Genomic DNA, 15,409 nt, shown 5'->3' on the forward strand with positions numbered 1-15,409 from the left:
ACTTAAACTTAAAAAAACTGGGTGCATTTCTTCACCTGGACCAAGGAGATGTATTTTGCTGATGGATGGAGTGGGCTGAAACAAAATCGACGGAGCAATGCAAAAGTTCAGTTTCTGGTATTATTTTGTTGCCATTGAAGAAAAAAGCTGTTGGTTTTCTGGATCAGAAATGTTGAACAACAATCCGAAAACAATGCTGTTCTTTCAAACTTTCGTATGAAAGTCTAATAGGGCGGATCAAGTTTGGAGAAGTGAATAACTTCGCCAGTCCCCAAGAGATTACAACAACAAATCGACAGCAATGCAACCAGCAACTTAGTACGGCAAGTGCGCAGCACAGAGGGATGTGGAAGTGAGGACGCTTGGCACAATCTGTAGGTATGTATGTATGTATGTATGTATGTATGTACAATATAATCGGTTAACTTTATAGTGAAATTTATTTATTTAAAATTTCATACACATGTGTATTACATATGTTTAAATATTTCAGTAACATATACATACATATAATTAAAATCAATTGTACACTTAATTTATTCTTCTTATTTGCAAGAGTTTTCACTTATTTCGACTCCAATTTCAAATGCATGCAGTGTGCATGCGATTGAAAGAAGACTTCGTAAATGACTTTGCTTAGTTATTATGAAATACGTTTTTGAAATTAGAAAAAACATGTATTAAATAAGAAGCAAAGGTATTTAAGTAAAGTATCGATGTACTTTAGAGAAGACTATGGCATTTGAGAGTGTCGCTGATAAAATGGTAGTGTTTCGAAATACTACCGATTCTTCATCAATTGCCAAAGCTTGCAAACAGAATTAGAGTATGTAACTTATTTGTGAGACTTAAATTACCTTATAAATAATAAATGATAAATACAAAAAAGCATAAACGATTGGAATAATCAATTAATTTAGGACTGTGTAAAGCGTTAGATCTACTACTGCTAGTCGTTTAGTAAGATATAATATTTGGGCCGATTATATAACTAAGTAGAAAAATTTTTTAAAACAAAATTTTGTGAATAATATTTCGCATTCCCGTTGCAAAGTTTATATTATTGTACGTATACTCGAATATAAGTATACTATAATGTAGGTGAATGATAAACAAAACCGGGATTGTTGAACTTAAAGCGTGCTATTTCGAATCTCAGCTTTTCAGCTTTAACATCCGCTATGCGTTTAAGTTGGCGTGCTATTTCACGCGCATCCGGCGTTGCAAGACTGCTCAAAGCCATCAAGTGGCTGCTGCTACTGCTGTTACATTCCGATTGCGGCACTGCAGTATTACGTATAGTTATGGTTCGCTGTTGTGGATGTTGCGCTATTGGAGCCTTTTTAACTAAGGAAATTTGTAAACAATTAAGTGATTTTGGCTGAAAACTTAAAGAAAAATCAAATCGATATAAATATTTACCTTCGTAGATAACTTGTTCGGTGGGAGGTTGTGTACGCAACCGTTTCAACGGCATTTCTCCATTGATGAGTTTTGTGACACTGGCTTGGATGGGAGGCGCCGCTGTTACCGTCGTTTGCACGGCCGTTGCCACAGCATTGCTCGAAGTGGATGACGTTCCTAGAGTATGACGTCGTTGCGTGATAAACTCCAAATGATCTTGATTCTGCTCTTCATCTGTAAATTGCGCGTTTTCCACAACAATAGTACGATATGCCGTAGTTTCTACATTTCCTGCTGTACTCGCACTCCCTACAGATGTTTGAACATTGTTTGTAATTGTATGTGTTATGATCTCTTCTTGTTCTTCTCCCTCTTCCTGTAGGGCATCTTCGTCATCATCACCACATATAGCTTCTTCAACGGCAGCTTGCAACTCTTTTTGAAGAGATTCAGATGTTCGCTGATGCTCGATTTCTTCGTCTGGATCTTCTTTTTCACACTTTAGGGTTATACTCACTGGCTCCGATGATGTGTTTGGCACTTTGCCAAAGAGATCAAGCGCTTTTAATTCTAGAGATGTTAATGATATATCTTTTTCTCCGGAGATGCTCCGCCTATATTTACAGCGGGTTGTGTTCTTCCAATCGTTTAAGCGCTAGTAGTAAAAACAATTGATTTTGAGAAACAACTCAAATATATATACATACATACATATATAAATATGTAAGCCCTACCTTCCGCCACTCTTCCGCTGTTAGCGTTGGTCCACTGTTACATGTATTTAACTTGTCGGAAAGTTCCTTCCATTTTTTATGCAAATAATTGCTTTCAACATCGCGTGGAATGCGTCCTGTTGCAAAAATAGAGTCCTTTTCCATCATGTCCAAGTACATCATATACTGATTTGTGGATGTGCGTTTCTTTCGCCTATCCATCTTTTGTTGTTGTTCAGACGCTTCCGACGCAATTTTTGCTGCTTTTTTACAACGAGATTACCAAAATTTTAATGTTTTTCACTAAATTTGTAGCAGAGCGCCACTTTTTTCTGTAAACAGTCTTTTGCTTGCATCTGTCAATGAGATTTCAGCCTTCGTTAAGTTGACATCAGAGTTACCGTGGCTAATTTTATAAATGTTGCAAATAGGATCCTAGTTGGTAAAGAATTTGATATATGCCGCTTAAAAACTCAAGAGAAATAAATTATTCACTCTTTTTGGGAGAATAGTGAAGATAAGAACCTATAAATAATTTTATAGAAAAGGGGTGTACTATTTTAAAGGATAATTCAATAATACTTCACTAGGGTATAGTTGAAAAGTGTGAATTCTCCAATACGCTAAAGCGTCGATAACCCTGGTTAAAATTTAACGAAATACAGCCTTATCATTGCCAGGTCAATATTGCTATTGGGTTACATTTCTGCAATCGTATTGAACTGCATTATCGACTTTAATGAGGACTTTATCCCGTATTAACTCGAATTAAACTCAGGCAATCGCGACTAACGACCAAATTTATTATTATAATTAGCATAATTACACATACACATCATTTGTTAGCCCCATGGGTAAAAAGTGATGAATGAGCTCACTTACACAATAGTCCCGGTTAGTTTTGAACAAAGAAACTTTAACAGAAATCTCTGGTAACGCACAGTAACGCGCTTTGCGCTTTGATATAGTAAAGAGAAAAATAAGTAGACATATTTGGAATTTTCTTGTACGAAGCGATCAAAACATTTAAGATTCCATTATTGAAATTAGGAGCTGGAAGTGGATCTTTATAAATATTTCGGATATGTTAAACATTGAAATCATTTCCATATCCCTAAAATGGTTTTGTGAAATCGGCAGTTCGTCTATACAATATTCTAGACACGAACCTTCGATATGAATAATAACATCAAGCAACAATCAGCTGGCTTTTCGTAATTTTTTGCTGCACGCGCCTGCTTTGCTCTCATCGCAAACCGAACAAAGCTACACAACCAATCACCTATTCCAAAGAAACGTCCGATTAAAGTTATCAAACTTTCTGTGTACGGTGCAAAAATTGTGAAAAATATAAGATTAAATATTGATTTTCATATTTTTAAAATGTAGTAAACGAAAATTTAAAGTTTAAATATGATTAAAAATTAAAAAAATTACTTGTTTGGCATAAGAACGTTTGGAATATGGTCTCCGAAAAACGTGAAAATTTGCAGGCGGATATCGAGATTATTCATTTGTAGCAAAAGAACGGAGAGTGAGAAAGAAGGGCGAAGCATATACGAAATCAAGTAATAACAAATTTAAAAAGTCAAAGTGAAGTAAAAGTAAAAAAAAATTATATCAAACTAAAATTGCCGATGAAAAGTCCATCAATATTATTTGCTTGCAATTGAATAGAATATAGTGAATACCAAAACATCGCGGCACGTACATTTCCCAAAAGCATAATTCAGAGAATAACTCGTACCGATTTCCCCTTTATTGTTATTGCAGCCGATGGTCTAGTGCGAGTTGATATAGTTCGCATACGAACACAAATTTTCATTAAATAATAAATAGTTAAGGAAATTATTATTTTTAAAAGTCAAAATTTAAATTGATCAAGATGTCTACCCCAGCAGTAGTTGAGGGTACGGCAGTAACTGGTGATACTGGAGACTCATACATAAATTTATCCAACAATATACGGCCTGCAACAGCTGCAGATTCAAGTGCACGAACTTCGGCCATGTCTACTAATTCATCCCGGCGTAGCCGTTCAGGTTCTGGGCGAGGCTCACAAGGGGCAACTGAACGACTTGAAAGTAATAATACCAATGCTGTTAGTTCCACATCGAGCGCAAATGAAAGTGTAGCAGAACCTATAAATCCTGCACCAGCTGCAACGGAGGACTCAAATTTACCACAAACATTAACTCCCTTAATGCGTATAAAATTATTTGACTTCTCTGCAAGCAGCAGCGAAAGTGAAGGCGATGAAAACCAACAAGGAGGGAACGATGGTGATTCAGCCAATAATGGTGATGCTCGGCGAGCGGCATCTCCGCCGCCGAATTGCGCAATTTGCTTAGGACGTTGCAAAAACAAGTGCTTCACTGATTCCTGTATGCATCAATTTTGCTTCAAGTGCCTATGTGAATGGAGCAAGGTATGACAGCGTTATTATTTAATTAAAAATATTATTATTTATAATTATTGTTAGGTAAAACCTGAGTGTCCACTTTGCAAGCAGACATTCAAGTCTATAATACACAATGTCAAATCGATTGATCAATTCGAAGAGTACCATGTACAGCCTCCCACCGTACAAATTCCACATCGTCCTGTGGAGGTCACTCTACGGAGTTTGCCATTAATTTTTGATGCTGTTGTTGTGGAAGGGTAAGTATATCGCACTGAATTTGATTTGATTTGATTTGATTTCACTGATTGTGTAACAAAAAATTACAGACGTGACTGGGAGTTGCAGCGGCGTCGAAATTCCGCACACCGCATCCGTCCCGCCAGCAGCGGTATATTTTATCCTTCTGCCATGTCTGATGCCTCAGCCAATGCAGAACATGGCAGCAGTTCGAACGGAAACAGCATGTATAATCATCTCGTTTATAGAAATGAGTTGCTGGATATGTACCGACAAGAGGAGCCAGATGCCATAGCTAGTAGTGGCACACTGAGTCAGCTATGGCGTCGTTTTATATATGATCGACGGCTATTTGCTCTACCAGTTTGTGATATAACGGGAAGATTCCGCGAAAGTACCGCGAGATTTTACAGGTGTGTACATTCTATTTACTCTGTTATTTCAAATATTTTAATAATTTCCGCTAATAGGGATAATCCTGCGCAAGTTCATCGGCTTATGCCATGGATTAATCGAGACATTGTTTGCTTATTACGCAACACGGAGCATAATGTATCTTCGCTCCTGGAACGTATCAACGAGAGTCTTCTGCAAACAAACATCTTATCGCCTGCATTTCGACGCCGTCTGCAACCTTATCTTGGCGCAAAGACTTCTCATTTCATTCACGAACTAAATAATTTCGCGCGCTCACCTTACGACATGATCGGTTACGATCGCGCTGTTCACTATTTGCCGCAAACACCTGAAGAGATCGTTATAGAATTCTCATCGTCTGCGTCGTCAGATGAAGGAAATGCCTCAAACGACAATGAACGTAGAACCAGAAGGCGTAATTCACGCACACGTAACGACGGCGAATTCCGCGTGTTATCACGCTCTAATAACTCTGCGGTTAGTGGATCGGTAGGAGCGTTGCTATCATTTACGGTTAGCACTACCTCAGAAGGTACCGAAGCACCTGGCGTCACAGTTTCTATAAACGGACGAAGCGGACAATCTGCAGCGATTAATCTAAGTACACACAATCGTGTCAGTGGCGATATTATTGATCTGGATGACTTTGAAGCGTCCTTTGAGCCGGGGACTTCACGTGCACCAAACGAATCAGCATCAGGCGCGGCGTCAACTGCTACAACCGAGGAAGCGGCAGCTAATAGATCTCTACCGCCCACCGTTACTGAAAATATTGAACTCACTTCAAGCAGTAGTGATGAATGCGAGTTCGTATTGGAACGCAAGGCACCACATCTTCGCACACCCGAACTTGTTAGTCTAAATTCGGAGAGTGATTCTGATGTGGTATTCGTGGACGAATCAAAACCTTTGCGCAAAACCACATTTCCCAATATCAACGACGAAGAGCAAAATGAAGAAGAGAAAGGGGACAACAAAAATAGTTCAACGACACAAACGTCAACAGCGTTGGGAGTAGCCGACTCGCAAACGGCGCGCGACCGGGAGGAGCTATATAATATAGGTGCTAGCACATCAACGGGCTTGCGTTCGTCCGGTGGCGGTCGAGGCATAAAGGAGATGTACGAGCGTTCACGTCGCAGCACAGCATCACGCCGCAAGCGCAACTTGCGCAGCAGTCGAGGCAAAGATGATAGCCAACCGAAAACATCAACCACTATGCATAGGGGCAAGCGGATATACGAGAGCAGTTGCACATCGTCCAATACAGATTCATCGTCCACCAGCAGCGATAGTGACGATGAGGATTACAGTGCCAAAAGACAGCGCACGAAATCACAACGCAGTTCGAAAAACACAAAACCGAAACGCTCACGGAGGAAAGGAACACAGCTAAACACCAGCAGTAGCTGTAATGGTGGTGGGCAGAACAGCAGCAGCACGAATAGTCGAAAGCGGAAGGTGAGTACGAGCACAAATAAGGCGAACAGTGATGACTCCAAACGCTTCAAAACGGAAGCCATGAGTTCAGACTCTGAATACTCCAGTGATGACAGCCACAATTTGATCGAACTACAACGTCGCCTGCAAGCGCTCAAAGAACAAGAGAAACATGGCGGCACCATGGAGAAGATCAATAAAACACTTGCCTACCTAATCGACTGTGAAAAGGGCAATGACTCGTTGAACTCGTATGTGAATATGAGTAACGGTGCTGAGCAAATGCCCTGCAGCTCAGAGCAGGTGGGTGAGTTGCATAAGCTGGAAGCTTTGCCTAAGCAAGAAAACTTCGATAGTGATACGCATGAAAACAGCGGACTTGGTCGTCTAGTAGAAGCGGGTGAAGAAAGCTTGGATGTCGCTCAAAATGTATGCATTACATCAACAAATGAGAATGAAAGCGCTGCTGTTAATATCGCGATGGAAGAGGATAACACATTCTCGTCCACGGTGACGCAAACAACGACTGCCACTACCGTCACGACAACCCCGGCAAATAACCGCTCCATTTCGCGCGCTTCAGTCATAACCAACAACACAAATGACAACGACAACGACAATGAGGACGAGCACGAGCTTGATAATTGCAATGAGAATGACAATTTCAATAGTTCCGAAACCTCATCGACGTCTTCATCAACCTCGGATACCTCGGCCACATCACAGTCACTGTATTCAGCCTCCAGTGGTGGCGAAGAGGATGAGGACGATGAAGTGGATGACGGTAATGGCAATGATAATGAAGCTGAGGTGGATGGCAACCCACTAGGATTACCGCAATTGTTGGGTACACCATCAATAAGCGACTCGTGGCTTGCAGAGCAATTAACAAATTCGGGAGCGGGAGCGGTTGATGAAGTCGAAGTGTCCACAGCGCATCGTGAAAGTGTCGGTGGCAATGAGAGCTACGACACCGACGAGCTCTCGTCACACCATGTCGAAGCGGAAGCTGTTTCATTGCCCAGCATCGAGAATGATGTTGGCGGCATCTTTCTAAATCAGCACGACTCGAGCCTCGTCATGCCCTTCAACTATGACGCCGAGGGAAGTCAGAGCGATGCCGAGTGACAAATGCATGAATTGTAATATTTAGTAAACTTAGAGACGCTGCAAGAGGAACAATGAAACAATTCACATTCACAGGAATTCGAGTTCGTTATTTTTCTACACGTGCAAGATTACTTAAAGAAAGATTGTCTTACCAATCGACAAGGAAATTCCAAAATTTTATGAGTTGACACAAAATGCGATTTTAGGTTATAACATTATAGTTTTATTGCTATATTCTAGTTACCAGGTTTAAGTATACACCCTCTTTTAGCAACAACAACAATTTGCTTACACTTACTCTTTTTGTTTAAGACATTTTCAAACACTCTAACTTATTGATTTCAAGACGTTACCTAAAATAGTTGCGTGGAACATTTGAAGCTCGTCCACCATCAAGCTTTTATACGGACCAGTGGTGTAAATTTATAAATAATTATATGTTATTGCAAATAATAAATAAATCGTATTCCTTATTTTTAAGATTTTCCATCAGTACAAGCCCGTAATTAGAGGTGAATACAAAATTTATGCTGTAAATGCTCTGTAAAACTTCTGTTTATCGGTTAACCCCAAAGTTAAAGTGACGCTGTTCCATGTTGTGGAGTAGGGTCTTGAAAACATGTTATTATAGCTACTACTCTTGTGCCCTACTCTCCACATTATGGACCAAACCTTTTATGTGCAAAGCGAACTTTAATGAAAGCCATTCCAGTTACTCTCACTCTCTCACACTCTCGCTCTGATAAATTCATCAAGTGTTCTATATAGTATATATTAGATGTGAAATTAACAAGCAAACTCATACGTCAGTCGATTCTTTATCTCTATGTGCATAGTTGTGAAACCATCTTTGAAAACTCAAACCAAAAATTGCTCGCGCGAAATCATTTAAGAAACTCTGGAGCTAAAACATCTGAGCACACATACACACACACACCCACTCACACATAACAATTTAAGGAAGGGAAGGGGGTCTGTACAAAAAAGAAGCACACAAAGTATTCTGCATTCATAAGTATGTATGTATATTTAGTTAAGTATAAGGCACTTATGACGGGAAGTCGGTTGCGAAGTTGTGACCTGGAGATCGAGCATATATTTAGTTTAGCATATATCTACGCATAATTTCCCTTCAGTGAACTACATATATAATTAATAGATTTTTTATTAAGAGCTGCTTACAAACATACTGTGTACTATTAAAGATTATAAAGATTATAACGTAATACATTACACAAATACAGACAAGTATTTCCATAGACTAAACAAGTGAACCCAAAAAGTAAGCCATGTCATCTGTATATTCGATTCGTATGCGTTAATAAATGTAAGAAAATATCACAATGTATTCGTGTTTTCATTCAAAACCGCTAGCTGGGGGGAAGATGTTTGCATGACTGCGGGTTCCAACCGTTCCTGTGGTGGTATTCAGTTGCATTTCAAGGAAGCAATGGTTTTGAGGAACTCCATTCCTTCGAAAGTGGGGTCTGTACAATTGGAATCTATCCCGGATTTATATCTATCGAAGAAGATCAACCTTGGTAGCATTCTCGGGAATAACAACAACATAAGCAAACACTTCATGAATTTTGAAATAGAAATTCTTAAAGCGTATAGCTCACTTGTCACATGTTACTGGATTTCAAGGTAAAACTGCGCGAACAGAATTTACTGTTATGAGTTTAAATTTATTTGAACTTTTTAAAGGTGTGTGTGTCTGTGTGCGTAATAATACAATTACGACCTACAACGGTAATAAAAAATTTTAAATTATTTGTACGAGTCTGGAAAAACTTTTAAATCAAATCTCTTCTACGTTGGTACTTTACGAGGGCTGCTCTTTATATTTCTTGGCTTGGACTGTCGTGAACAGCGTTCACCGTTACTATGTAGACCAAAACATCAAAATTAATGATTATCCACCACACAGCCCTGATCGGGCAGCCATTGATTACTTTTTGCTACCACTTAAGTTTCTCAAAGATAGAAGGTCGATTACTTTAAGGGCATATTTAGTGTTGTAACCATATACTACTGAACCAAGTCCCTCTTAAAATGTTTTCATCGGATGCCAAGTTGGCCATAGAGGCGTACGCGGAAGGTGTGAGAACGAGAGGCGACTTTTTCGAAATGTTAATAAAATCACGCTCAAACAGAGACCTTTCACAAACGCTGAATTTCTCGGAAACAAAAAGATAAGTTGTGCCGGAGCTGCATTGAGCTCGCGTTGAATGCTAAAAATTGGCTGCCAATCAGCGCTATTAATATTAAATATGTTACATATAAATGAAATCAAGAAAATATATTTAATAGAACATGTTCATATGACGTACATTTGTTGAAATAAATATGAATATATACATATGTGCAAAAGTATACGTAAAATGGTGAAATTCAGAAACCCTCATGACCCAATGAGAACATTTTCGGGTACATCATTTCAAACACCCACGATATCGGAGAATCTTTGACGACTTCCGATACCAATTTTGTAGTAAAAGTCGAATTTTCTTCAAAGTAAGACTCAGTATTGGCGATTACCTCATAATATAGCGATCCAAATAGGGTTAGATCGCCGAAAAGACAGTCCTTTTCGACTTTGACTCAATGACTAACTGTTGAAAGACCCTTTTCCGAGTAAATATGTGAAATTCGGGTCCATGACGCACCAAACGATTTTCAATAATCCAACTCACAGCGTAGGTGGCGGTGACTGGCGTTAACGAGAATTTCAAACCGTACCGGTGACCCGCTGCTTTTCTGGCCGCTGTCAAAGTAGTGAAATCAAATTACACGTTTGCGTGACGCACCTCAAAGGCGCTTTAATATTCTTATTTTTATGCCGCTTTTGCAATAATTTGTAGCTTTTCATCCACACACATACATACGTAGTATATAGTGTACATCTGTAGGTGTTTTATTTTCACGTGTGTGTGTGCGCAGCATTTAAATCGTGTTTTAATGTGTTGGCGATGCAAAATTGGATCATTTCCGCCATGAACATGGGGATAATTGCATTTATTTGTATCGTATAATTCATGATTTTCATCCATGCCAATCCCAATTACTTATATAATACGATGAAAATGTGATTTCAATTTTCTTCCTTTGAAGTTAAAAGTCGCTGGTCAATTCAACCCTCATTTGCCGCAAACTCCGTAAGATTACGTAATGAATTGATGGGCTTACGCACAGTAATTCATGGCGAGAATGTTGAGGAGTAGAAAATTTTTATTGTAAAATATTAATGACTCTTGGATCGTATTAGTAAAACGCACGGATGCTAGTTGAGCACGTTTTTCACCGTTCTACAATGCGCACAAAAATTTAAAGGATATTCGAATTGGTATTTAATAGCAGAGCAAATACTCAATCTCGGATTTCGCATTCAATTGTATTCGAGTTTGTCGAGAATCGGTTTCAAAGTTTAGTATTATTCGTTGGTTCTCGGAAGGCAATTTGAAGTCTTCTGGTATGTTTCTGCAATGAACAAGCTGTCAACGAGTCGGAGCCGTTTTCTCTATTTGTCATATAACATCCACAAAACGTGACGAATGGGGATTGAGGAGAAGACTTGCCCATTCTATCCCTGAATAGTTTTTAGTTCCAAACTATCATTACTCAAATAGTCTCCACGTAGAACCCTAAATTTTGTTGATCGCTCTGTTTTAAAAGGTCATCCTTGGGAACCTAGAACAGAAGAACACCAGAGTACCTACATTGAACGGCATACAATCACATCCACTAGGGTGTTAGGACCTATTTAACGAACTGTTTCAGAAATTATTGAATTATTTTAACAAGCCCACTGAGAAGCGTTTTCACGAATGGATTTCTAGCTTCCTGCGTGGCTTGAAGTATACATATATTTATATAGCTATAGCTATATCAATAGTTCTTGCTCTTTTTTCTCTCTTTCAATAAACTGTTTTGCAGCGTTGCTACCCCGCTCCGGTTCCAACCATTAGCCACTACGCTGCCAACAATCATTTTTGGAGCGACATTAAAATAATTTTATGCCATTTCCGTGCTTCGACAAATGATGAAATTCGTTTTTGGAGCTTACCTTTTACAATACTTCCTCCCATTCCTTCCGCCGCAAATGCTGCGAAGGGCTTTGTGTTGTTTTTGTTTTTTGGATCTCCGAAGAATTTCGCAAGTTTAATTCAATGTCAGTGCAATGCTCATGCTGGAAATGGATTAAAACTTTTTATTGCTGCATTCAACTGGTTCTTCCGGCGGTCGGCTACTGATCCCCAAGCCGCGCTCCTTAACTTACCCAAATCGCTATAATTTGTTGCAGTGCTTAAGCACGACGCACCAAATGGAAATTGTTTTTGATAGTGGCTGCAGTGACGCGACTCCACTCTGTAAATGGTATATGGTGTATGTGTGTATGTGCGTATTTATGTAGTAGAAACGATTAAGTTTTAGTATGAGCAGCTGCGCGACTTTTATGCACTACTGTTGTTGTTGTTATTGTTGTTTTAGAAACACCCACCAAGTTGATTTTCCGCCACCACCCACCCAGAGGACATTGTCTTCGCAGTTCCGTTCTTATTGTTGTTGCCACAACTGTCCTCCGGAAGAGAGTGGTAGAGCAAGAGAGTGAGGTTCTGGAGGGTGGGCCAGGGTGGTGAGGACCATGCAATTTCAGTTAGTGTGCACTTTTGCACTTCAACTTTCCGCGTTGTTGAGCAGTTCGCAAGAACTTTGATTGATTTCGTGCGGAAATTTGCGATGGAAGAGTTTAAATGCTTCGCAATCGTTTCGACTTCGACTATGGAAATAGAGAGTTAGTAAAATTATGTTTTCAGGATCTGTGTGTGTTTACGACTTTTTGTGGAAGCGATTTCTAAATTGTTGGTTTATTGGTTGGTTGGACTAAGGTTGCAGATTGTGCTCCGATATATTATCAAAAATAGACAACCTATTCTAAGTAAAGAGAGATTTGTTTTTCAGGTTATCATTTAAAGAAGTTCGCCATAATGTCTGAGAGAAAGGGCCATTAAGGAACTGGAGTGAAGTCCGTTCCCACTAGTGTCGGTTCTAAGTAATCGGAACATACTCGGATCTTACCGGACCAAGAACTGTCAAATCGGAAGCATTCCTCAGAATTATTTGGTTAATAATTTATATCGCTATAACAACAACGACAACAACTTGAAATGCATACATACATGTATACCATATAACTGGATTTGGCAAAAAACAAGGAACAAGGATACAAATAACCGTAAATTTATGTAATGTAGAAAAATGCGCGTGAAATATGTTATGCAATTAATCATTAGAACATTACTCAAACGGTCCACACACACACTCGTATCCAGGACATTAACATTCGGTTAAGGTCCTTTTACATTTCATGCAACACGTTGCACAGAATGAAAATATATGACTCGAGAAAGGGTACTAGCCACTGGAGAACCATAAGTGCTTAAAAATAACGACTCGTTCATTTTGTATTCGTATTTAGATAAGCATTCATATTTTACACAAATGACCTTTGGCGGAACGGAGTGCCCAATTCGGGCTCAAAAGCAGTAGCTGACTCCCGACTGCCCACAAGAGAATAAGGAATGCTTTTAGTGTAATTACTGGTACATTTAATATAAAATGGCATCCACATACTAGAGAGCTTTGGTTGGCTTAAACTCTTCTTACTAATGCAAATTGTTTGAATTGAATAATTAATTTTCGTGGCGTTGTTTATCTGTTACAAACGGTGGAACAACTATCGGCATTTCTTCACAGTTTCAACCATTAATTTCGATAGTCAACCCGAAATGATGACAGACGTTGCTCGAAATGGCGCTCCAAGGGCGAAAACCGCAGTCAGCGGTGCAACCACAAAATGACAGTTGCCAAATCCGAAAATTGTCACATAAATCGTCTAGCGCCCCTAAAAAGCGATTTGCAAAGCGAGCAGAAGAGAACCGAAGGACTGCCTGCCGACTGTGCCCCAACTTAACACAGCTGCAATTGCCTGCTGCTGCAAGTACGACTGTGTGCTTCGGGCAATTTTTTGTGTTGTCGCTTAAGCCGCCGCTGCCATTGCCACAATCGTCGGCACAAACACACACACACACAGATATATATCTGTATGTATACATGTGGGTATGCCTGCACTTGCCAGCCCTGAAGATTTGGATTTGGAGCATTAAATATTATTTATGTGTCAATTTGGCGCCATATTGAGCCTACACGGCTTTACCTCGAAATGTTGCAATGGTCGGGGACAAAGTTGAGACTTGCGACAGTCTGCATTGAAATTCTTAATATGAAGCCTCTGTATATATATATGTAGACTAATTCTATAGCAGTACCTGCGTACATTTCAGTATGTGGAGAAAATATTTTGGCAACTGTGACATTGCCTACACTTGGCGAAAAATTAGCACCAATGAAATGAAAGTAGAATAATCGTCCTGATTGCACGTGAGCAGGAGAAGGCAGAAGGCTTTAATATACACATTTAATATAGGATGCTGCTTAACGTCTCGTTAATAATATATTTTAAGGGAACCAATCGGAAGTCGAAGTCTGTAACTTGAACTATATTTGGTTGATTGAGAATATCTGAGCGACTGAGAGTCTGCTCCCACGCCAGTCGGTTCTACGTAACCGGAACGGACCTGGATTTTTATCCGGCCTATGGCTGTTCAATCGGCACATTCCTCAAAATTATTCGAGAGGTAAAGTTAGTCACAGTCTCCAAGACCTTGAAAACCCGAACACCGAACAATGAATCAATTTGTGTTCTCTAAATAAGGGGAATCATTGTTTCTTTAAAGAAACCAATAGTGTAAGGATTTGTGGACTATTGAAAAGAAACTTCCTAAGTAACCACCCTGTACATGTGTTATGATGCCTACCAGCCATCTCAATCGCCATTCCCTCTCTCCGACCAAAGGACCACAACAAATGGTGAACATAAATTGCGTTCTGGTGGTAACGACTGTGGCTCATTTGCTAACATTTATTTGAATTATTGCCGAGAAAACAGGAAAATTGTTGTATTTATTTAATTATAAATATCAACATTTGTTGTTGCTGCCGGTGTTACAAGCCTACGATTACATATAACCACAGTAAACAAATGTCTAAATAAACAGGAAGTGTTGAGTTGTGGTTGAAATGGAAATTTCACAAATTTCAGAAATGCTTTAATTGTTGTAAATTCATCAAGGTCATCGTTACAAATGCACACATGATGTCTCATTACTTCAATATCCTCGCCAAAAAGTGCCATTAATCAAATGCGGCATACATGTGCTTGCCTCTCCGATAAACTCTCTTTAAATGTGTTCTAGTTAGAGGCTACCTCCACTCCGGCTGAAATTATTTCTCTAATTTAAATGGCAACTTGTTTGTCAGATGGGTCTATGGTTAAATTGACGGGAATAAAATTTGAAAATTACTGCTTTCTTATAGTGATTATGATTTACTCCCGTTGAGAACTTTTTACGTAGTCCAATTGGTGACTAAAGCTGTTGCGATCCACCTTTCTTCCGAATCGCATAGATATTCTAATAGTCCCAGAATTAGTTTTTACTTAGAACAGGCTGCTTCTTTATTAAAAGACATTTTTTGCATATTTTATTGATAAAAATGAGATTTGCAAGAAAAATGAGAGAGCAAAGCAAATAGTTCATTCCTTCCAAATTGCATTCGCCCACAT

General features: G+C 39.2%; 2 protein-coding genes across 5 annotated transcripts; one reads left to right on the forward strand and one right to left on the reverse strand.

Moving 5' to 3' along the window:
- Window positions 1-428: 428 nt before the first annotated feature.
- LOC105221313 (uncharacterized) lies at window positions 429-2,525 on the reverse strand. Its single transcript, XM_011198174.3, has 3 exons — window positions 2,139-2,525; window positions 1,423-2,059; window positions 429-1,347 (listed from the first exon to the last, which is right to left on the reverse strand). The coding sequence occupies exons 1-3, from the start codon at window positions 2,337-2,339 to the stop codon at window positions 1,091-1,093; spliced, it is 1,095 nt and encodes a 364-aa protein (XP_011196476.1). The 5' UTR covers window positions 2,340-2,525; the 3' UTR covers window positions 429-1,090.
- Window positions 2,526-3,168: 643 nt separating this feature from the next.
- Window positions 3,169-9,063, forward strand: Topors_0 (E3 ubiquitin-protein ligase Topors). Of its 4 annotated transcripts, XM_029046241.2 has the most exons (6): window positions 3,170-3,685; window positions 3,891-3,955; window positions 4,019-4,545; window positions 4,600-4,778; window positions 4,848-5,171; window positions 5,229-9,063. In XM_029046241.2, the coding sequence occupies exons 3-6, from the start codon at window positions 4,126-4,128 to the stop codon at window positions 7,741-7,743; spliced, it is 3,438 nt and encodes a 1,145-aa protein (XP_028902074.1). In that variant the 5' UTR covers window positions 3,170-3,685; window positions 3,891-3,955; window positions 4,019-4,125; the 3' UTR covers window positions 7,744-9,063. The 4 variants fall into 4 exon arrangements, with proteins under 4 accessions (XP_011196488.1, XP_011196487.1, XP_028902074.1 ...); XM_011198186.3 differs by having other exon boundaries at window positions 3,169-3,685; window positions 3,891-4,545; XM_029046242.2 differs by lacking the exon at window positions 3,891-3,955.
- Window positions 9,064-15,409: the final 6,346 nt, after the last annotated feature.

Source organism: Zeugodacus cucurbitae, chromosome 6 (genome assembly GCF_028554725.1).
Source record: "Zeugodacus cucurbitae isolate PBARC_wt_2022May chromosome 6, idZeuCucr1.2, whole genome shotgun sequence".
NCBI lineage: Eukaryota > Metazoa > Arthropoda > Insecta > Diptera > Tephritidae > Zeugodacus > Zeugodacus cucurbitae.

Excerpts from the sequence above, each read along its gene's own strand:
- LOC105221313 (XM_011198174.3), bottom strand. The coding sequence starts at position 2,339 with ATGGATAGGCGAAAGAAACGCACATCCACAAATCAGTATATGATGTAC. Across the intron at positions 2,060-2,138 it reads CAGCGGAAGAGTGGCGGAAG|CGCTTAAACGATTGGAAGAA; the intron begins GTAGGGCTTACA and ends TTTTACTACTAG. Across the intron at positions 1,348-1,422 it reads CGAACAAGTTATCTACGAAG|TTAAAAAGGCTCCAATAGCG; the intron begins GTAAATATTTAT and ends AAATTTCCTTAG.
- Topors_0 (XM_011198185.3), top strand. The coding sequence starts at position 4,003 with ATGTCTACCCCAGCAGTAGTTGAGGGTACGGCAGTAACTGGTGATACT. Across the intron at positions 4,546-4,599 it reads GCCTATGTGAATGGAGCAAG|GTAAAACCTGAGTGTCCACT; the intron begins GTATGACAGCGT and ends AATTATTGTTAG. Across the intron at positions 4,779-4,847 it reads GATGCTGTTGTTGTGGAAGG|ACGTGACTGGGAGTTGCAGC; the intron begins GTAAGTATATCG and ends AAAAAATTACAG.